The 23685-nt window shown below is 41.6% G+C and overlaps 1 protein-coding gene across 7 annotated transcripts in view; it reads right to left on the bottom strand.

Moving 5' to 3' along the window:
* The window catches only part of CSNK1G3 (casein kinase 1 gamma 3), a 2843512-nt gene that overhangs the window by 1206835 nt on the left and 1612992 nt on the right, over positions 1 to 23685 (bottom strand). For all 7 annotated transcript variants that reach the window (XM_044060767.1, XM_044060768.1, XM_044060770.1 and 4 more), the window contains one exon: positions 15295 to 15738. In XM_044060767.1, the coding sequence (XP_043916702.1) occupies positions 15295 to 15472 (178 nt within the window). In that variant the 5' untranslated portion in view covers positions 15473 to 15738. The remainder of the gene's footprint in view (positions 1 to 15294; positions 15739 to 23685) is intronic.

Below are 23685 nucleotides of genomic sequence, written 5' to 3'. Positions count from 1 at the left end.
CTGTTCTTCTAGGGGACACACAAAACACAATCACACTAAAAGTTTATCTAACAACAGGGGGAAGGACTAGGTCCTCCAACTAAAACCGGCCTAGCCCGCTGGAACAGTTAGGGATACCAAAAAACACAACTACCACACTCAAACACAGCAGCAGGAACAAGAAATAGCTATCAAAATAGCTTTTGAGTATGAAATATCAAATTTTTCTAAGCAAAATAGCAAAAAAGAAGGTACTTAGCCACAGCCAAGCGAGACCACATCCGAGCTACACAAGCGGCAAACGAGATCTGGGGATATGGAGCAGTGCACCATGGGATACCCACTTAGCCCAACCAATGAGTAACTTTGAGCTAGTAAAATCGGCCGAGTTGGAGCCAATATTCGGCTCCGAACCCACAGTAAGAATGTAGGCGAGATAGGACTACATAACATCCCAACTTATAAGTGAAGGCGGCACTCACTCATCAAAAAGGGACATTACTAGTAGTGGTCACTTCTCTTTGGCATTTACTTTTCTAATGTCAAGGCTAATGTTAAAGATCTGTGGATGACTTGCAAACTCTAGGCTATCAAACTCTCTTAATGAATCCCAAACTCATCCGGATGGTCTAAATAGTACAAAAATGGTGTCTGGACCATGGCCTTAAGCTCAATGCAAAGAAATGTATTACATCATCCTTTGGCAAACATGGGCACCCATGCACCTGACAGTTATTAAAGACCTGGACACTTATAGACAATGAAGTACCCTTTAACCATGTATCTAATGTCAAAATGAAATACTTTTAAACAAGACAGACAGATTACTAAAACTACATCTTCCAAGTTAAAGGACACCTGCTCCCACAGATTGAAAAAACATGTTTATTTCATCAAGTCTAGAGGTTTCCTACATTGTTACACTGCTTTTGCACTCTATATACCTTTTTTTTAATATATTTTTAAATGTAATTCCAGAGTCTGACCACATGAGGTCCGGCATCTTGATTGTTTTTAAGTCTACCAGCCATTATCCCACAATGCAGTGTTTGGCTTTAAAATATTACATTATTGCCCCTCAGCTCCTGCCAATGCATTGACTTTACGTGTGTTTTCACAAACACCTTGCTTTCTTTTAGTCAGTCAGCTTTAATTACCATTTCTTGCCTTTTAATGACTACTTAAAAGACAAATAGGGATAAAATCACACAGAACAGTATTCTTAGCACATGAACTTTATCTTCTGCTGTGATCTATCAATCAGAGCAGCGGACAGGTCAAATTTGCCTCTCTGACAGATACAAAGGCGAGGCATTAGAGGGAAGGCAGACAAGTTTAAGGACTACAACTCAGGCACAACAAAAACATGGAAACTGGCCAATTTAGAAAGAAAAAGAAGCGACAGGCACAGAGAATACTGTTAACTCCACCCCTGAAACACTACCAGATTTCAGTTTTTAGATCTCAGGTCTTTGACGGCCTCCTCGGATAATTCTTCTCTGCCTGGTTTATGGATTTTTTTTTTTCTTTTCAAGCCTGTTTTTTTTTTAATCTGTTACAGCCATGATAGACAGAAGGTGGGGAAGTCTTAAATTCAAAAACTAAGAATCGAAATCTGACATTTATTAACTCTACAATATGAAAGAAATACAATGAAACTAGCCAACAAAGGCAGACTCTGCAGACTAATTAAGCAAAGAAGTCCTGTTTTATAGGCAGTAATCTGCACAGAGGGCTCCTTTACGTAAATTACTTCCAGCAACCAATGATGTTAGCCTGGTGAAATTTAGCATCAGTATTTGTTTTATTCTTTTCAGCCAATGAAGGGGTTCTGATTTACACACCATGGCAGGCATTGGAAAATAATCTGGGTTAGCCACACCACTTGCTGCTACTACAGATGTCTCCCAAGCATTCTATGCTGTCTTACCTTTTATACACCCTCTATACACAGTGTCTTCACGTTTAAAAGATTCAACCAATAAACAGGTAGTCAGTGCCTTTCCTGAAAAATGTTAATACATACTGGAAAGATTATAACTGAAAGCTTTATCCCTGAAGACAAATTACCACACTTCAATTCTCCTCTTATTAAAAACCTGTAGGAAATAAACCAAAGACGTCTACAAATATACAGAGAATTTTAAACTTAAATCTTAAAATCAGAAACATTAAGGAGATGCAATCTAAAGTGCTTAACCAAAAAGAAGTGCCGAAATACATGATGATATTAAAATATACATACTTCTACCTGAAGACACTATAAACAATTTGTTGAAACAATTGACAAATTTAAGTTGACTATTATTAAAATTACTAAACAATTTCAAAGATAAACTTCCACAACTAATGCAAAACTTCTAAGTTTTTAAAAGCATGAAACAAATCACTAAAAATCACAATAAAGCTGCAGTCAGACTGAAAATCTTTCATTCCAAAGATGTCCAGCTGATATAAGTGGCAAAAAGTGAGTGGCCTTTATAGGACCATAACTTTTACACACAAATCCTGTCTTTGACTGAAAAGTCCAACTAGGTAAAACTCATTTTCAGTAGAGGCCCAGGGAGAAAGTCATGACAGACCGGGGGGGGGGGGGGGTATGTACTTGCCATAACTTGGAATCTGTGCTTTTCAGTGTCATTCATCACGGATGGGTCTTGGATTCGTACTCGGATCAGAGTGACAGAGTGAGCGACCGCTCCTGAAATCTAGCTCCTCCCCTCCCAAAAACCCTTGCTACTCATAATCCTCAGATCGAGTTTGCTAGATAGAAATAAGTAGCAGAACCAATCACATCATTACTTCATTAATCCCCAGTCACCAGAAGGAGGGGGACGGAGGGTGGGAACATGATAAATAATGACACTGGATAGCACAGATTCCAAGTCATGGTAAATACATAACTCTTTATCTGATGCTATCCGTGCCATTAGTGATCACGGATGGGTCAGAGTCCCCAGCTATCCATAACCCTGGGTAGTCTCAAGGAAGGACATGCTGGAGCACAGAAGAACCAAATGAAGCTCTACCCCTGGACACCAAATCTAGTTTGTAATGTGACAAAAACGTATGGGCATTTGACCAAGTGGCAGCCACACAAAATGTCATCCAAGGAAGTCCTAGCCCAAAAGGTTGAAGTAGTAGCAACTGACCTAGTAGAATGAGCTTTAATAGGCCTGGGAAGATCAATATGATTTTCTTAAATATGAGCTATACAAGAAGTGATCCATCGAGAAATAGACACCTTGGAAATGGCCTTACCCTTCCTGGGCTGAGAGAAGGCCACAAAAAGCTGATTTGACTTCCGAAAACTCTAAGTCCTCTTCAAATAGAAACAAAGCTGCCTGTGTACATCTAGGAAATGTAGTTTATACTCCCCTTTGTTCAAAAAAATTACGAAAAAAGACGTGAAGTTGACTTGACTGATAAACGTTAGTCTCTGAAGCTACCTTAGGAATGAAAGAAGAATTGGTCCTGAGAGAAACCCTATCCTTGTGGAAGGCCACGAAAGGAGACTTTATGCAAAGAGCCCGCAACTCAGAAATCCGCTTGGCAGAGGTAATAGCCACCAAAAAAGAAGTCTTCCAAGACAGAAAAGTACAGTTGTGTACACTTACCATAAATGTAGGTGTTAGAGTGTATTCACTGTAGCAGCCATTACATTTGGGTTATCTGCTTGCAGTAGCCCTCAATTGGCCTGATTAAAGTCTTGGGTCCTGCGTCGGTTGCTGTTCCTTCTTTCATGACATCAGGTTGTCAACAAGCAGCCGACGCCATTACATCAGTTTTTCTTGCCCCAGATGTCAGGTGCCCCCCTAATGGGAAGCAATTATTTATTTATTTATTTATTTATTTATTGCAGTTGGTTTACCAGGATAGTCCATTGGGCCATAAAGAACCCATTTTCAATGGAGTCCTGGGGAGAAAAGCTCCAAAACAGGCAAAAATATACATGAAACAGTAGCAATATAGGTACAGCAGGTAGTAATGATAGTTATACAAATGAGAAAGGAAAATATTTAAAATAAAATAGTCCAAATACAACAATTAATACAGATTGATAAGGATATACAACAATACTACAGCAAATAAAGCAATTACACAATTCGAGAGGAATCATTCACACTGTGGAAAGGCACGTCATACTAAAGGATGTCGCATAGTGGGGGAAGTAAACTAAAAGCTTGTCTAGTCCATTCTATACAATTATATAGGAAGAGTAGAGTAGAAGCAGGAAGAAGCAGGGGAGGTGAGAAGACAGAGTTAGTTATGTAGGGTGGGAGCAAAATCTATAAATACAAGGATATACCTCCAACAGAAAAGTAAATACACCAAAAAGCTTTTAGAGCATAGTAGGTGAGAGTAGAGATATAGCCAAAGGAAGAAAATGGGGCTGGAGGGAGGGTAACCAGGATTGCAACAGTGAATACACTCGAACATCTATATTTATAGTAAGTGTACACAACTGTACTATGTTCTTCATGTTTCACTGTTGCAGTCATTACATTTGGGTAGATCCCAAAGCTAAGGTTGGGAGGAGGAATTTAAATAGAATTAGGACCAGCTATAAGGCCCTTCAAGACTGCAGTGGCAAAACCAGCCCTGGATTTAGAGAAAATTGGCAAATGATAATGCTTGGTGAAAGTATGTACAGAACTCCAGGTAGCAGCTTCTAGGATGTCCCTAGTAGTGACATCCCTGAGAAAGGCTGTAGAGGTACATGGAGCCCCGGTTGAATGGGGTCTTATGCCCTGTGGGATAGGTTTTCCATGGTGCTTATAGCAGCAATGAATGCAGTGGCCTATCCATTTTGAAATGGTTTGTTTTGAAATAGCTTTCTCCTCTGTCCCTGCAGCAAATGCCACCAGTAGTAGTTCAGATTTCTTTTGAGGTTTAGTCCTGTCCAAGTAGAATCAAAGCCGTCTGTGCACATCTAAAGAGTGTAGTATCCGTTCCCCTTTGTTCTGTGGGTTAGGAAAAAGCTTAGGCAAATGAATGGACTGATTAAGAGCCACACTGGATACCACCTTGGGCATGAAGGCGGGATAGGTTCTGAGGGACACCCTGTCTGCATGAAAGATGATGAAAGGTTCCATTGCCATAAGGGCCTGTAATTTCATATACCCTTCTTGCAGAAATGATTGCCAAAAGGAAAGCCGTTTTCCAGGAAAGAAATTTTAAATGTGCAGTAGCAGCTGTCTCAAAAGGAGGAAGAGTGAGTTTCTCAAAGACAAAGTTAAGATCCCAGGCTGGAGTTGGAGCTCTCCTGGGTGGCCTTAGATTTTTGGCCCCTCTGAGGAACTGCTTGAACAGTGGTTGAGAGAAAAGGGGAGGCTCTGTGCTATAATGAGCTGAAATGGCTGAGGCATGAATTTTGATGGAGGAAAAAGACAAGCCCTTATGAAGCATCTCAGTCAAGTATTGCAGAATCTGAAGTAAACTGGGCACTGCTGCGTTCATTCCTTGAGATTGGTTCCAAGTACAGAATCTTTTCCATTTTGCAGCATAAGATTTTCTAGTACAAGGCCTCTTTGCCTCTAAAATGATATCCATCACCGATTTACTGAGGGATGGTAAAGGAGAGATTAGGTAATTAGCCAGGCTGCTAGGTTCAGGGTTTGCAGCTGAGGGTGCAGAGTCATGTTCTCCTGCTGAAACAACAGGGAAGGAGTCTGAGGCAGGTGGCATGGAGCCAAGTGTGACATACTGGGCAAGAGTGGGTACCAGTGTTGGCGAGGCCAGTCTGGTGCAATTAAAATAGTCCTTGGTTTGTCCTGTTTGATCTTTAGTAGTACCTTGGAGAGCAGAGGCAGAGGAGGAAAGGCATAAACTGAAATATTTTTTTCAGCTGAAGGACGGAGCATCCACTTTCCAAGCTTGCTTGTGGGGAATCCTTGTGCAAAATTTGTCCAGTTGATGGTTCTGGGGGGAGGCAAACGGGTCTACATCTGGGCTCCCAGATTTCCTTGTCAACAAGTTGAAAATCCTTGGTTCCAGTTTCCAATCGTGTGGGTCCATGAGGTTTCTGCTTAGTCCGTCTGCCAGTGTGCTTAGTTTTCCTGGCATGAATTGAGCTTGTAGATTCACTTGGTAGCTCAAGGCTGTGTTCCACAATGCCATGGCTACTCTGCAGAGGGGGTAAGATGTGTACCCCCCTGCTTGTTTATGTACCACACGACAATCTTTACCATTAGTTGTCCTGGAAGAATGTGGTCCTTGAAGACTGTCACAGCATTCTGTACAGCTAACATTTCCTTTTGATTTATGTGCAGATGCATTTGGTTTGGGTTCCATTTGCCCTGAACGCACTTCCCTGCCAGGTGAGCCCCCCATGCATAGTCTGATGGGTCTGTTGTTAACATCTGTATGGCAGGGGGTAATGTGATTGGCAGTCCCCTGTTTTGGTGGCAGTCCTCTGCCCACCAAAGGAACTTTAGGCGTAGGCAAGGTATGATAGGAATCCTTGCTTCCAGATCCTGTGAATGTTGACACCATAGGCTTTTGAGATACCATTGTAGTTTCCTCATATGCAGCCTTGCATATGGAATTAGAAAAATGCATGAGGCCATGAATCCCAAAGGCATGAAGTATTTGCCTTGCAGATAGCTGGGTTTTTGTGGCCACTTGTTTGAAGTAAGTTGTCAAATGTATCCGTTTCTCTGGCGTGAGGAAAGCCATCTGGGAAGTTGTATTCAAGCTTGCTCCCAGGAATATAATTTGTTGACAGGGTAACATGGGATTTCTTTTCGTTTATGGTGAACCCCAGACAAGTCAGTACCCTTTGAAAAATGTTCAGATGACTGAAGAGAATGTCCTTGCTTTCTGCCTGATAAGACAATTGTCCAGGTATGGGTATATTTGAATATTTCTTTGCCTGCAAAATGCAATGACTGGAGCTAGGCACTTTGTGAATACCCTGGGCACAGTAGACAAGCCAAAGGGCAGTGCAGAGAACTGACAGTGCATGTAGCCTGCTTTGAAGTGTAGGTATCTTCTGCAAGACTCCCAATAGGGATGTGTAGGTATGCTTCTTTTAAGTCCGTTGTTGCCAACCATGCATCCTTGCCTAGCATAGGAAGCAACTGAAGAGTCAGCATTTGAATTTTGGAATCACCAGAAAGATGTTTAGCATAGAAAGGTCCAGGATAAGACACCATGTATTGCCTTTTCTGGGTACCAGGAAAAGTCGCAAATAGAAACCTTGTCCCTTTTCCTCTTCTGGTACCAACTGAATAGCCCCATGTTTGAGAGAGAGAGCGAGTACCTGTTTTTGGGACTCTGCCCACTGATTTGGGGGTAGATCTGGCCACCCGCTTGGTGTTGGTAACGTGTGGAAATGAAATCTGTATCCTTGGGACACTATTTAAAATCCATTTGTCCTGGGTAACGAGTTCCCAGTTTTTGGCCTGCAGACCAATCTTTCCGCCTAAAGGAGCATTCAGTTGGGAATTGCTTGGAAGTCTTAAAAGCAAGTAACTGGGACGGTTTTCCATAGGGGGCAGTCTTGCTGCACTGAGGTTTGGGTGTGGAAACCCCCCACTGCCTAGTCTTGTGTGTCCCTTTGGACTGAAACCTGGGGTTTCTGCTGTGTCTGGGTTTGGCTTGAGAAGTCCTGGAGGGGGCTAGAAAGGACCAATTCTTAGAGGGCCAGTGCCTACTAAATCTAGGAGGCTGAACTTGTAAGAAATCTTTAACAGTCTGCATAGATTTAGCTTCATCTTCCATCTTTTTAAGAACTTCCTCAGCCTTGTTGCCAAACAGGTGGTCCTGATTTAAGGGAGCATCCAATAATTTAGCTTTAACATGATCAGGCAAAGATTGCTCCTTAAGCCAAGCATGCCTTCTGAGCACAGACGCAGTAACAGCAGCCCTGCAAGAGGCCTCTAATTTATCAAATCCACATTGCAAAATATGTTTATCAACCTGTTCAGCAGAATGCATTAAATCCTGTAATTCTTTATTTTCAGCGCAGTCAGGAATTAACATCATTTTCTGTTTAAGCAATCCAATAACATGTTGTTGATACTTTAACATATGAAACTGGCAGTTTAAAGCCCTAATGACCAAGGTTGCAGAAGTGTATACTTTCTTACCCCATCTATCCAGCGCCCTGGAGTTATCTGAGGGGGTAGGATTTTTAGCAGTAGAAACCTTAATGCCTTTGGGTCCCTGTGAAATAGTCTCAGGATCCGCAATAAGATTTTTAAAAAGGAACTTGTGAAAATCAGGAACCCTGTAATATCTGTTAGGTTTTCTGGGAGCAGGAGGCAAAGAATCAGGGGCCAAACTAGATTCTGAGAAAGCATCATCAACATCAGCCTCAGCTAAAGGCCTATGTTGAGGCAGGAGTAAGAAATCCCTAAGCCTCTTTTTGAATCAGAAAAATCCTGGCTTTCCCAGTGGAAATGCTCCCTTAGATTATGTAAGGTCTCACCAAAAGAAAAATCCTCTGGAGGGGAAGCAGAGGGAATAGAGTCCTCTGCCTCAGAATCCTCATAAGTAGATAAGGGCAAATCCAGATCATCAGAAAAATCAGAATCCTGTTCAGAAGATTCATAAATAACTTCAGTCCTAGGTCTCTTAGAAGGGGGAGGTTGGCTTCCCCTGATTAGAGTTAGAAGATCTTCAGCCATTCTTATCATTTGTTTTTTAGGCATAGAGGCCTGAGCATGTGGCTTGGGTGTCAGTTTCTTAGGCATGGTTCGCGATTTTGGCCTAAATGAAGAAGGAGGCATTGATTTAATATGCAAGTCCGTAGGCCTGAATACACCCTCAGAAGCCGGTGCCTGCACAGCTGCTCCAGACCCATCCAAGGTAGAGACATCTGCGGGTTCCATAGTTGAAGCATCGCGTGACATACCGGACTCCGAATGGGTATCAGTAGAGGCCTGTGAGTCAGAAGTAGCGGGTATCATGGGGCTGCGAAAGCACCTCACTGAGTACCAGCGAACTGGCGACTGGCTTAGGAGAAGTGTCGTCGGCAGCTTTGGACCTCGGCGGACTGTCTATCTTTGTGTTTTTTCGGAATCCCGGTAGTCGGATGGCTAACCGATGACATTTCTGGATTAAATTAAACCAAGAACCGAAATATTTAGAAGTGAAAATACACAGACGATGGACAGTGAGCTGCTTAAATAAAGCACAAAACTGACAGCAAGGCACGTTGTGGTCAGAGCCTAGGCATGGAATACAGTACAAATGAAAATCTTTGAGAGGTATTTGCTTTCCACAAGAAATGCAATTATTAACTTTTACTGACATCGGTATGGAGCAAAAAAAAAGTTCCCCCAATGGGGCAATTAGCTTTAGTTGAAGACTTCGGTTCTGAAACTCGAAAACAAAAATTTTAGGAGTCGGCCGACCGGCACTTGCAAACTGCTTCTGCTTCGGGCACCGCATGGCAAGAAAGACTGATGTAATGGCATTGGCTGCATGTTTTATACCCCTGACGACCTGACATTATGGAAGCAGGGACAGCAACTGACGCAGGACCCAAGACTTTGTTAATCAGGCCGACTGAGGGCTACTGCAAGCAGATAACCCAAATGTAATGACTGCAACATTGAAACATGAAGAATATCTTAATATCACACATCGCAGCAGGCTTGAAAGGGGACTGCAGCACCAACGTAAGATCCCAGGAGGAGATGGATCTTTGAAAGGGAGTCTGAGAAAGATAATACCTTTAAGAAAGGCCTTGCACAGTCTAGAAAAATTCATGGGGCTATCACTGAGGAGGAAGTTAGAGATAGCCACCAACTAAAGCTTAATCGTTGAGAAGCTCGCTCCTTGCTAAAGCGGAGAGGATAAAAAGGACAAAATGTCTGGAGTCCAAGTCATGGTGACGAGCCCAAAGACAGAACCTCTTCCATTTGCTGGAATAAACCTTTTTTGTAGAAGGCTTCTGGGAGGTCAAAATGATGGCCTTCTACAGAGAAGGCAGCTTAATCTGACTGACATTCATTGGAACTGGAGGTACCAAGCTGCCAGCTGCAGGGACTGAAGGCTGGGAAGAGGAAGCCCCCATGGATAGGAGTTGAGATTCTGGGCTGGATCTAATATCCAGGGTGGATATTTCAGATGAGACTACAGGAGAGAGAACCACACCTGAGGAGGCCAGAAGGGGGCAATGAGGATAAGGTGACCATTCAGGTGATGAAGACTTTGGGAATGAGGGGCATGGTGCCTGATGGCAATACCTGTGCCTGCCACTCGAGAGATGGCCTCAGCTACATTAGAGACATCAACCTCATCAAGTCATTAGTACGGGATGCAAGAGTGGAAAGCTTCAGAGAGACCAGTTTAAGGCTCTCCGGAGGCAAAAACTCTGATAGGGAAGAGGAAAGCTCCGACACCAAAACCCTTTGCAGCCGTGTGAAGTGTGCCATATAATTAGTAGTCCGAAGGTGGCTGGGGCATACATGCACTTCCCAAAACGGTCAATTACCCATGATTCCCTGTTAGGGGATGGGCCGTAAAGCTCTGCTCCACGAGCTCTTTCTTGGTGGCTGCAGTGACCACAATGGTATCCACAGGGAGAACTTTACTCCAAAAAGTCTTGTCCTTCAGTGGGCTAAGAAACATGCTCACTCTCTTGGGGACTGGTTCTACTGTGTCCGGCTCCTTCTACGCCCTGCTGGAAATAAGCTGGACTAGCTCATCCACAGGGGTAGACACCCAGGTGGAAGATGGGCCAGTCCCCGAAAGCTTTCAGGAACACAGATTCCTCTGAGGATGGGGTGGGGGAGACCAACTGTTCCTCTCTCTAAGGATTTCAAGGATGTCCCCAAAGGATACCTCCTCGGGTGGCAGTCTGGGGAACCCATCCCCTTCATCAAAATTCATGTCCTCTGTGAGGGACTCACAAGGAGAGTCCAGGCGCCTCCTCTTGCATGTCTTCTTCCAGAAAGGCTCCTCCACCGTGGGCTCAGGGGAGGACTCTGAAGAGGAGGGAACCCCCGATGGGAGAAATGCCCTTCTGAAGGCATTCACGAGAGGGCTGACCCTGCAGAGATGATGAGAACTCGCCACCCAAAGTAGAACAAGGCAGGGGTGGGTCCAGAGCCGAGCCAGAGGCTGTCGAACAACTGGAGACAGTCCTCTCCATCGCCCAGAAGGCTGACAGGCTGGAAGAAGCTCCATCTTCCCCGCTGGGACAGGATGACTGGGGCAGAAGGGGAGACCCCTACACAGCACTGATGTCCCCACGGTCCAGAGCTGTCCAAAGCAGATGCCCCCAAGGAAAAGGAACGGTCTGAAAATTCCAGATTGGAACCCCCAACCTTGGTGGCTCCCACAGACCTCTTGGGACCGAGCCATCGTCAGCTCTGATGGCAATGGAACTGAACCAGCCAGGGACCCAGGCAGTGTGGGAATGGGATTGCTACCAGACACAGACAGCCTCTCCGTAGGTAAGATCTGACTCTAGGGAGCCAAACTCATAGGAGTCGGATGGAAAGAGAAGAGTTCTGTAGAGAGAGTGAAGAGCCCCTTGACACATGGCTAAGGGAGGGTAACAAGCCAAAATCCATTTGGGCTTTGAGGAAGCTCCTCATCATCCAATCCATGTCTGAAGGGAGCAAACTCCTAGTAGACCTGGAGGAAACCAAAGAATGGCCCCGAATGGGCCGATGGCCTATGGTCCCTGGAAGAGGACTTACTGGAATGCCTAGGATCTGACCTTCTTAAGGGAGGTTGAAGATCTTCACTTCTGATGGGCTCTGAGAGAGCCATCGAATCTGATGGCCTGGATAGCTCAGAGATCTCCAAGGACCCAACCGAAGGATCCGGAGAGGTCAGATCTGATGGGGTTTTTGATCCAATCAGATCAGAGAGTCTCCTAGGCTTCAAGGATTCAGATCCGGCCAGGGGAGCAGAGGCTCTCGAAGTCAAAGACCCCGGAAACAAAGCCCTCAAAGGCTGGGCTCCGATCAGGGGCACTTGGATCGGAGAGCCTTGATCTTTCTGCAGGAGAGTCTCAAGAAGAAAAGTGCTTCTTATTAGGCTCAGAAGGGGCTTTAGAGGGAAAGCCCGAGACCAGGGGACCCCCTTTAGCCAGCCCTTTTTAACAGATTGTTCCTACAGTCTAGGAGAGTCCTAGGGTTGAATCCTGCACAAATGTCACATTCAACCTCTAAATGGGGCTCTCCTAGACAGTAGATGCACTCCTCATGCGTATCGGCAGGAGCCAACTTCCAACTGCATGCGGAGCGGCGTCTGAAACCTGTGGGTTTGTCAGACATCCTAGATATAAAAAAAAAAAAAAAAAAAAAAAACCCAGCACACACATACACAAACACACACAAACTCCCTAACCCAAGAAAAGGGAAGGAAAGTAAGGAAAGCTAACCAGAAGGGAAAAGAGCAGGAAAACCTTAAGGGACTGAACCACTGACTAATGGAGGGGAGGAAAACTAAACTAGCCTAAAGAAATTAACTACCAGAGAGACAAAAATAGGAAGAGAAAAACCCAGATTTAAACCACTTAGCTCAAGCTTCAGAAGGCGCGTCTACTCACGATTCACGGCAAACGACATCTGAGGATTATGGGTAGCAAGGGTTCATGGGAGGGGAGGAGCTCTACCTCAGGAGCTGTCCCTCACTCTGCCAGCTCGGATCCGAAGACGGATCCAAGACCCATCTGTGATCAATAATGACATGGATAGTATCAGATCAGTCAAGTTACACATGATGTACATTTACAACTGCAGAATACCACCACCTACTAGCAAAGCCAGGCTGCTACATGCGACAACGAGGTGGTGGTGGTGCTAAATGCTCTTAAGAAACTCTACATCATTACCAGAAGTCACACTTTGCTTAAGATCCCTTACATAAATTACAAACAATTTGAGAATGCACAAGATCCCTTACATAAATTACAAACAATTTGAGTGCGCACAATTTAATAATGTCAGCTGGTGAAACTCAAAACAGGTACAGTTCATTTTGTAGCTTCAGCACTAGTCCAAACGTAGGACTTGAGCCATGGCTCCTCCTGCTTTGTGTAATAAATCCCTTGTTTTCTAAAAACTAACTTTGTGAAGCTGCAAACCTTCATTTTGCTTCAGAGGATCAATGTTCACAGCATCAGTATTCAACATACCGTCTTCATTCAGATGAGGCAGCAGACTACCATATTAAAGTGATGTGAAAAACAAACGTACGGTTCTTGCTCAGATCTTTAACATTAAATAATGCACAATCAACAAGTGCAAACAGCAGTCGAAAATACCAAAATGTATGTAGTTACAAAATAAGCCTCTAGGTTCGGTTTGATGAAAAGACAAAACAAATATACTTAAAATTTAAAAAAAAAAGCACTTCAGAAAATAAAATGGAACCGAAAATAAACTTCCACTCAGTTTAATCTAAAGGAATAAGAAAGCACTTTTGCCTTGTAACAAAGACTTTAAAATCATAAATTACATTGCCTGTTAAAATCTCTCTTTTTAAAATATTTCAAACCAGGAGTTATATATGCATTCACACAAGGAGGTATATATGCATTCAATGTAATCTGCCAATGAAATTCCCTTAAATCAAGCTCATCCTTTCCAATACCCCATCTTTCATCAGCTGGAACATAATCAAACATATAAGCAAATCTTTTGACATCATTAGACACCAAACTGTGTTCAGCTAAAGCATTAAGCACATTTTTTATTGAAAAAGCATTACAGTATATTCATAATTTCTTACTTTGCTTGTGGTTTTCCCCTACATGTATTTTGTACAACTTGCAAAATCACAGTCAGAACTACATGTGAAATAACCACGGAAAATGTAAAAGATAAAAAAAAAAGTGCAGCAGCCACGAATCTTCATGTTATATACGTCTTAAACATAAAAGTAGCCTTTTGAGCATCTGCATGCATACCATTGCTGTCTTTTTCAAAATCATTTTTAGCCCTTTTATTTATAAAATTAGATTTTACACCCAATATTTTACCGACTTCTTCACTTGCATGTAATACTGTCCAACTGTTAGATGTTTTATTAACATTTTTACTGTCTGACTACAGTGGCGGAAACCATAAAGCCTGGGAAAGATTCTCCTGCCAAGCTGACTACAGCATGTGGCATTTAGTCCTGAAGGTTGAAAAACATGGGATGAGAGAGGACATCAGACAGTGCATTACATTCAACAGTCCTTGACAAGTTCACTCAAACATGTGCCCTCAGTTTCCAGCCTGCAGCTACCTTGCTGACATTCAAGGAGTAAAGAAAGCCTAACTCTATAGATACTTGACTGTAGTCTAGCTGTGATTTATAACCAGACTGAAGAATAAAGATAACATACCAATATCAATCAGTTTCACAAAATCTACTACACAGTGAAAACCACTTAAGCAAGCTCTAAAACATTCTGCACCATTCTTAAAGAATGTAAACCACTGTAAACACTGCACTCCCATTGTTTTCACAAGCCAATTCATTTAAAATAATATATCAGCAAACTGTGACAGTGTAAAATATTATACCATCAGTCATATTCACCACCTACCTATGCTAAGATTCTGCATACACAGTATGCCTCATCACTAAAGTGATAGCAGAAATACATGCCCAGGAATGTAACAAGTTGCCCAAAAACCAGACCAAAGAAAAAACATGACCAGCAGAGCAAAGCCATTACTTTTACCCCTGTTATGCAATCAGTACATGCAATGAATGATGATATGCCCCCCAAGCAACTAGTATCAGAAAGGGTCAGAGGAAGAGTAGAGCTCATCTGGCTTACTTATGATTTCAGTCAGGTCACAAAGTGGTGCAGTATGAAGGAAAACAAAAAGTACAAAGATAAACTACTACTCTATACACCAGACATGCTAAAATGGAATTTAAGATCTTAAAAAGAAGAAAATGCACATGAGCAACTCTTTCTTCACAGCATTAACAACACTTCTTGAGGCTGAACACTGAATAAGCAATATATTAGTATTTACTACAAAGGCTAGAATCAGGCTTTATGCAAATCCTGACTTTATAACAAACACATAACTGAGTAATGGAATGTAAAAAGGAACCTGTGCACTTGGCTTCATGTGTCACAGTATGTCAGGACATGTGCACTGTATATGAAATAGAAGCAGATACAGACTGTTTAGAAAATCATACACAGACCACAAAACATCATAGAAATAAAATGAATTACAAAAGTTTGGTGAACAATGAAAGTAAAAATGACAACAAAAGTGGAAAGTTATGCTATATTTATATGCATCAGTTATCGCCAGCACTGTGAGAATGTTTGCATTTGAAAATGGAACTGTTTAGTACAGATACCGGGAACTCCAGTTCCAGACATCTTACCTAATCTCAGTTCTCCAAAATTACCACATCCTATTTTTTTTCCAACCCTAAAATTGGGTCCAACCATTAAAACTCCAGAATTAGAAGCTCCAGGGCCACGAGGAGTCCCACCAGGTCGGCCACCAGGCCTTGCCATTCTATCATCCGGTTTGTCCTTGTCCTTCTTCTTGTTATCCATGTCAAGTTTACGGTACTCCACTTTGATCAATTTTTCAAGGAGTGCAAACTCAGACAGGGGACTTGGAAAAAGGAAGCATCACCATTGACAAGAAAAGCCCCAGCTTAGCTGCTTTAGCAAATAAAATCCAGTCTGTTGGAAGCTAGTGGTGGCACGCTCATCCCATTCGCAGACAATTGCACCCCACTCTTCCTGCATGAAGAAGCAAATGAAGTTCTCTGTGTTTTTAAGATCACCTCAGACACACTTTCGTCTTGAAAGAAAACCTGTAAGACAGAAGCAGCAACATAAGTAACAATCCATGCCAGTCAAGGCAAAAAATATTGAATAGGTAGTAAACATGAACAAAAATATTTTAGAAAGCTGTTAAACACATCTGTTAAAATGTACAGTGTTGCTAAACTGTAATAACTTCACCTACCATAAAAGTACAACTACATACACCCAGGGACAAATGCACGTACAAAGCAAACCCTTTCACAGAGAAAAATGCAATGTTGCAGTGTGACTGTTTCCACTATGTAGGAAAAACTGAGGCACACGGGCACTGTGACTGACACTATTACTATTGTATTACTATCAGGTGAACATTCAGCAGCACAGCATATATCTGGGCAAACATCCAAGCAAAAAAAAAAAGTAAAAATGTTCAACAAGCATTGGAAACCACTGCTCTGGTTTCAAGGCCCGGCACTTCCTGTGCTATAACAAAGTACCACTACATTCCTGACTGCATCCACAACAAACCTGAGAAACCAAATAAATGTACAGCCTGCTCGGGAAGTTATAGATTAAGTTCTGTAATTAATTTACTGTGTGAATGTGTATACTTCATAAATTATTTGAGTCGTAATATACAATCAGAAATGCTAACCAAAATGTCAGATTATCAATGAAAAATAGAAGTTTTATAGGAGACTGTTAAATTGCAGATGGGGATGAAAAAATGAAAGAAAAATCCATGTAGAGGCAGTAAAGGTCACACCTGCAAGCCAAGGCAGACTTAAAAGGAAGGGAAATGTTGGTCTAAAGGAAAATGTTTGTGAAGTACACAAGGCATCTTTAACTAGCAGGTATTAAAATGTACAGATTAATCAGGAGCATCAGACGAGTTCACCTCAGTACTTGCACAAGTTACATGTCAGATAGTCATACTTTCTTCCATAACTGACAAGGAATATACAAGCAGATGGGGGAAAAAGCTCTGAGAGCTTTCAGGAAGATATGGTGCAAGGTCCAGACGAGTTAACTGCACAGACTCAAGGAAATAATGTTTACAGTGTACTGCCTAACTCAGCAGTACAGTGTATTCCTGCATTTTAGAACTCTGCAACATGTGCCCAGACTAAAAAGATCATTTGTCTTCCCTACCCAATTTAAAAAAAATTCCATCTTGTGAAATATGCAGGTCACCGCAACAGTGTTCAACAAAAGTCATACTTATGCAGTTTAGATATGCATCTCAGAAACAAAACTTTGGCAAAAAGCAATACCCAATCACAATCAATCTAAAACTTCAGCTTGCACTGTGGCACACCGTCTCAAACAATACATCTTGACACTTGGGATAGCACATGGCCTCAGTGGTTAGTGCTGTTGCCTCACAACTCTTAGTTCTCCATTTCAGCTCCAAGTGCATCTACTCTAAGGTAGTCTGTATGTCGTTTCCAAGTGAGTTTTTGTCAGGTGCACCATTTTTTTCCCCCGCATCCAAAAATATGTCACAGGGCGACTCTACAAGCTGCACTTGATTATGCATGCAGTGTGTGTGGGTGTATATATGTATATGTATATATATATATATATATATATATATATATATATATATGTGTGTGTGTATGTATATATATATATATATATATATATATATATATATATATATATATATATATATATGTGTGTGTATATATATATATATATATATATATATATATATGTGTGTGTGTGTGTGTATATATATATATATATATATATATATATATATATATATATATGTGTGTGTGTGTATATATATATATATATATATATATATATATATATATATATATACACACACACACACACACACACATATATATATATATATATATATATATATATATATATATATAATCACAATCTAAATTCACTACAGCTTCCGAATCTACACAAAGAAAAAATAAAAAAACAAACAAACATACCCTGGAAATGGTAACCACAAACTCTCTCCTTCACATACTTCACTAATTATTCCAACTGTTCCAATTATTATTCCACCTCCTTTACATCCAATAATAAAATCAGTACTCCCCCTTCTAATATCTTCTTTAATCTGTTCTAAAACAAACATTTCTCAGAACCTACACATTTTATACTAGGTCTATCACTGACTCCACAGATGACGTTAACATACTGCAAGAGAGTCTCTATGCAACAAATGACTGATGCCAAAGCCATGGCCTCAAGCTAAATGTAAAAAAATATATCATCATACTATTCGGCAAAAACACGGTCCCTCTGATTACCACATCAATGGCAACCCCCTAAGCACATAACCTGTGGTGAGAGACCTGGGCACTCAGGTTGATAACCTCACATTCAACCACTACGTAAGGGCAGTGGTCAGAAGAGCCTTTTACTTAGTTCATCTCATAAGTAAAGGGATTGCATCCAGAAAAAAAGGAGGTTATTACCTCTCTATAATCCTCACTCATTAGGCCAATAATCAAGTACAATGCCCTGTTTGGTATGTACCTCTCAACATATGCACCAACTGGAAAGGCCACAGGAATACCTCACAAAGAGAATCCATGGCCTCCAAGACCTGTCCATTGTGGACAGGCTCATATCACTATCACTCTACTCAGTACTGCACAGACTGCTCAGAGGTGATCAGTACCTTGCCTATAAGGCAATCTTGAACCCTGCCCTACTAGAGATGTTCCATATCGGCAAGTCTAACTCCTCGCACATTACCCGCTCAAAAGGTCCGACTCTAATATGTGACATCAACAAAACCTGCTGGAGAGACAGGTTTTGTCTCACACAGGCTGCCCAGTCTCTGGAATAGACTCCCATACTTGTCAAACAGAGTACCTCGCTAACCCTCTTAAAGTGCAACCCTGATGAGAGGATGGGAAACCATAAATATGTCCCAGGGGTTTCACCTGTGTCCCTCACTGACAGGGGAGAGAGGTGGTGACTGAGGTTTCTTTTTGGGGATAAACTCTTGGCTACGCTTGTACCGGCACCATGGCCATTAGCCTAATAACCTCCTATGATCCTATAGTCCTCCCCTCTCTTTATGGAATAATGATCTTTTATGCTTTCTTATAACTTCCTATTGCCTCCAAACACAAAAACAGAAACACAACTCACACAAAGCTACATAAACATTACTTGACAAACAAGTACATCTTTGGCCCCATAGGTTTTGTTCCCTGTAACTAGAAGCAGAAAATATGGAGCATTAACCACATATTTGCGCTATCTGCACACCCAAAACTAAAAGTAATGTTACTTGTATTAGTTCACCCCATATTATTATAAAAGTGCATCTACACCCTTCTCCAACAAAGTTTTAAAATGATGGTCCCCATTACTAAAAATGCTGGACTATATTTTAAACTAGTTGCTATGACTTCATTACTCTGTAAAATCTTCCATTTATTTAATGCCATCTTAACATACCAACTCCATCCTCACTAGTAAGCCTACTGATTCTTATACCCTGACTTAATTATATTCACTTTCACGTTACTATGATGTACACTAACAAAAAAAAAAAAAAAATGTCCATTCCTTTTTTTAGATACTTGTATATATAAAAAGTTAGTGAACATAAACTTGGTTTTAGGTTATATACAAATAAATATTATAACAACATATATAAATAGAGCTATATACACACACACACAAACACACAAACACACAAACACACAAACACACAAACACACAAACACACAAACACACAAACACACAACACATTTTTTTGTATAAACAAAATAAAGAGCAGACAGGCCATTCATACATAACAGATTAAATGGGCTAACACAGTACTAGGTAACCCACAAGAGGAAAGCCTGAGAACATAAGAACGACCCCCACTCTCTTACAGAAAGAAGTTTCAAAAGCTTGCTGGCAATTTGCACCAGGTGGTGGTAAAATCCCAGAGTAGAGCAAAAGACGGCAGCACACACTAAAGGAACTGCAGACTTTGGTTGTATGTCATCTCTCCAAAATCTACTATCAAAATTTGACGCACATGTGGAATTCTGGGCAAAAATAAAAACATTAAATCTAGTAGTAGTATTTCATTTTATTGTAAATGATTCATCCTGTACTGGTAACATATCGGTTTCTCGGTGAAGACAGCTTACAATGACCCTGCCATTCATAAACTCCTTGTACAGACTGAATAAGGACGAGGATGCCAACCACATCCTGCAACAGCTTCACCACACAACAGCAACAAAAACAAAATTAAATCATAACAGTGGTGTACAGCTGACAACCTCCTAGTCATGCAACAGTCCTGTATGCAAACGTTGTCAAGGCAGCAGAGGATAAAACATGCTCTATCACAAAGAAATCCTCTATACATGAGGAGTCATAGTAGAAAAGGAAACATCCCCAGCTTCTGCAAGCAGTCTGCACATTATTAAATGTCTTATGAGACGAACCAAAGTTTTACACTTACTGTAACAACAGACCAGAAATAATCACTTCCACCTTCTTCAACCAGTAGGAACGATGATGATGACAATGATGGTGATAATCCTATTTGTTAACAAGGTAGGCACATTGAACACAAAAGCCCCTTTCACGGGTGACCTGGGAGCAATGTCTGGTTAAGTGACTTTCTCAAAGTCACACAAAAGGCAAATGAAGACTTAGGGAATGAAAACCTGTACCACAGAACTACAGCTTGCAACCTTAATCTCTGAGCCTACAGCCAAGGACCAATAACAACAGGATTTATACAGTTCAGTGTCTGGTACCAGGCTCGGACGCCTCTTTTACTCACAATGCTCTGTGCCCAGACTTCATTTCCAGATCCTGAATGTGACACTCAAAAGCAAAGCACATTAGTAACTTAATTCGTTTATACCAATATTATTACGCAAGTACCTAAAATTCCCTAGATAACTGCGGTGGTGGTGCTGCAGTAGCATTGTCGCCTCACAGTACGACGCTGTCCTGTTCGATTCTCAGCTAGAGCGTCTTCTATATGGAGACATGCGTGAATGGGCGTACCTTCGTTGAAGGTTGTGCGTCAGAGCTGGCAACTCGGCATGTAAAAATCTACTGCCAATCATTAGCAGACCGGAGTTCCGCTGTGGCGACCCCTAACCGGGAAAAGCCGAAAGACACAACAACAACCTAAAATTCCCTAGATCACATCTACCTGCACCCAAGGGAAGGCTGGCAGGTATACTGAAAATATACGTGATAATCATTCCCAGTAAGCATACAGATTTGAAATGATCATGTCCATCTTAGTCAACCAGGATGACAAATTCACATGATGGTAGTCATCATGGAAACATCATTCAGTGCTGTAGTCACCTTTGGTAAGCAGACATCTAGAGAGCACATCCATCTTATAGCTCTTTAATAACAATACTCTGATTAATATCAAAAATATTCAAAGACATCCTTGTCACAACTGTATAAAATGTCATCCAAGGTTATATCCCTGAAGAAAAACTAAGCGGCAGCTATTGTCACTACTGTGGTCATCTGTGCAGTATGCACAATAAGCAATACTTAGTTTCTCTTCAAAGTGTCCTAGGTCATTTTGTCTAGGTGGCTTTTGGACTGCATCAGATTTTATTATAAAAAAACAAAAACAGTGACTCCCTTCTTAGGAACTTAGTTCTGGCCAAATAAAACCATAACTTACTACTTGAGACAGGAAGTAAAGATTTCATCAAAATGACTATCCTGAGGTAAAGAGATTTTGCACACAAAGCCTCCGACTTATAAGTTATTCTAGGAGAAGGGATAGCAAACAAACGGCATCTTCCAAGAGAAGTACTATATATCTGCTATAGAAGCAAGTTTAAAAGAAAGTCAAACAAAGAGTTATGAAATCCTTGCAGAAAATTAGAAATGGCAGGTAAACCTTGATGAATGAGATGTTAAGGCCCATATCAAAAATGAGGGAAAAGCATTCCAATATAAGTGGCACTGGAGCTTAAAATGGATATAATCTTTTGGAAGTTACACAAATGGAAAAATGTACTTACTTGGCTTGTCTGTTTCCTAATATTGGGTCTCTGGGCAGAAATGAGGATCTATATGACATTAAGAAGTTATGCAACACTTCTGGCAGTTTCAGGAAGCAGTGAAGCAACCATACAGTTAGCAATAAGAAATGAAGATCTGGGTGAGGTATGTCATACAAGCAAGTCACCAGGGTTCTAAAGGTCTTTAGATATATATTAGTCCCCAGAAGAGGAAACCACACCACACAAGGTCAGAATGGGATAATGAGAATGATTCTGGATTTCATCTGCCTAGTCTTCTTAATGAATTTCAGAAGAAGGAAAAATGCGGGGAAATGCATAAAACAACCCTGGAGGACATTTCTGGACAACAGCATTCATAGGACATCCCTCCAGAAGGAGAATTTGGAAACGAAGTTGCTGCCGTTGGTGTTGGTAGGAAAAGTAGACAGGTCACAGTAAGGCTTTCCCCAGTGATGAAAAAAAGTTTCTGTGCCACTGACAAGCTGCGGGACAAATTATTTGGCAGGAGCAAACAGCAAAGCTGTTCAGTAGAGAAATGGCTTCCCCAAGAAACAAGTAGATATCAGAAAGTGAATGACTGACATGTCCATACAGTCATCACTTCTCCAAGAAGTAGGTAGGAGAAAGTTATTCACTACCCATTTATGATCCATAGCACAGCCATGGTGTCAGTGTTAATGATAACTGCACTGAAGTGGGAAATCCTGAAAAACCTGCACCAAAGACCACCCTCCTCTCCACAACACAGATGTGCAGACTGACCTCTGATTGTGGCCATGCACCTTAGACTGTACATCAATAACAATGCCTTATCCTATGGCAGAGGAATCCACGGTGACAACCACCAATAGATGTTTGGAGGTGAAAGACTGCCCAGAGCAAGGCTGTGTGTGTGAAGCCACCACTGTAAGTGCCCTTTACATGCTTTGGAAATTAATAATTTGAAAGGGCAATATTCCCATCAGGTGTTGCACAGAAAATTTAGGATCCCATACAGGATCCTGAAAAAAACCTGGAAAAAAAACACCACATATGCAGCTGCTGCCATACAGCTTAACGTCTTCAGACACAGTGCTGTTGTGCCAGTGAAAGATTAGAGAGAATTCTTCAGATGGAATCAGTGGCAGTGCTACAGTTACTCTAGAGTAAGACAGCCTTGCCTGATAACGTGCTCTCTATGCATCCAATGAATGACAGAATCTAGCTGGGACTTTATGGTGTTCACCAGAATATTCCAACAACTGAAACTACAGAGGAAAAAAACTACTTCTGTGATGTCACTAGACTAAGACAGTCAGTGTTACTCAGGTACTGAAACACCTTGACTTCTGCAGCCTATTGTAACAACAGACATGTACTTGGAGGCTTAAGGCAGACCGAATGGAAGATCCTCAAATTGATGATTGGCTCCTACCCAGAAGCACAGAAATTTCAAACAGTTTAGGACAGAAAGGCATCTTGGAGGTCCAAAGAGAAGATCCAGTCCCTTCTGACACAAGTACACCCCGATTATTAGAATTTTTTTCTTGGGGATAACTTCATTTAAACCACCAAGTCTAGTACTGGTCTGAGTTCCTTCACTTTCTTTATCACTGAACCTATAGTAATAATACCCAGATTCTTCACAATCTGATGGGACCTCCTGGATGACGGTTTTCTGAAGGAGTTTGAAACCTCTCCTTTCCACAAACTTTTGAGGGTATGGAGCACCAAACAGGAAGAGAACATGGGACTGGTGGGGATGCAGAAGGGAATTGTAAAGCCTCTGGATGTTATATAGTTGGATTCAACTGAGTAACTGGCTATCACACTTTAAGGATCGGGCAACCATGACTGCCACTAGAGCTGGACAGTCAGTCAAGCATTCAGGGATTAGTCTACCATCCAAAGCCAAAGGGCTGTGGTATGCCTGGCTCTGCTAGGTTTGCCTTTGGTCTAGGACTCATTCTGGAAATTACAACTGCTGCAATGACTCTTCCC

This window comes from Protopterus annectens, chromosome 2.part0 (genome assembly GCF_019279795.1).
Source record: "Protopterus annectens isolate FY-2018-M chromosome 2.part0, PAN1.0, whole genome shotgun sequence".
Taxonomy (NCBI): domain Eukaryota; kingdom Metazoa; phylum Chordata; order Ceratodontiformes; family Protopteridae; genus Protopterus; species Protopterus annectens.
Note: the sequence above shows the minus strand (reverse complement) of the source record. Positions and strands in the feature narration are given on the sequence as shown.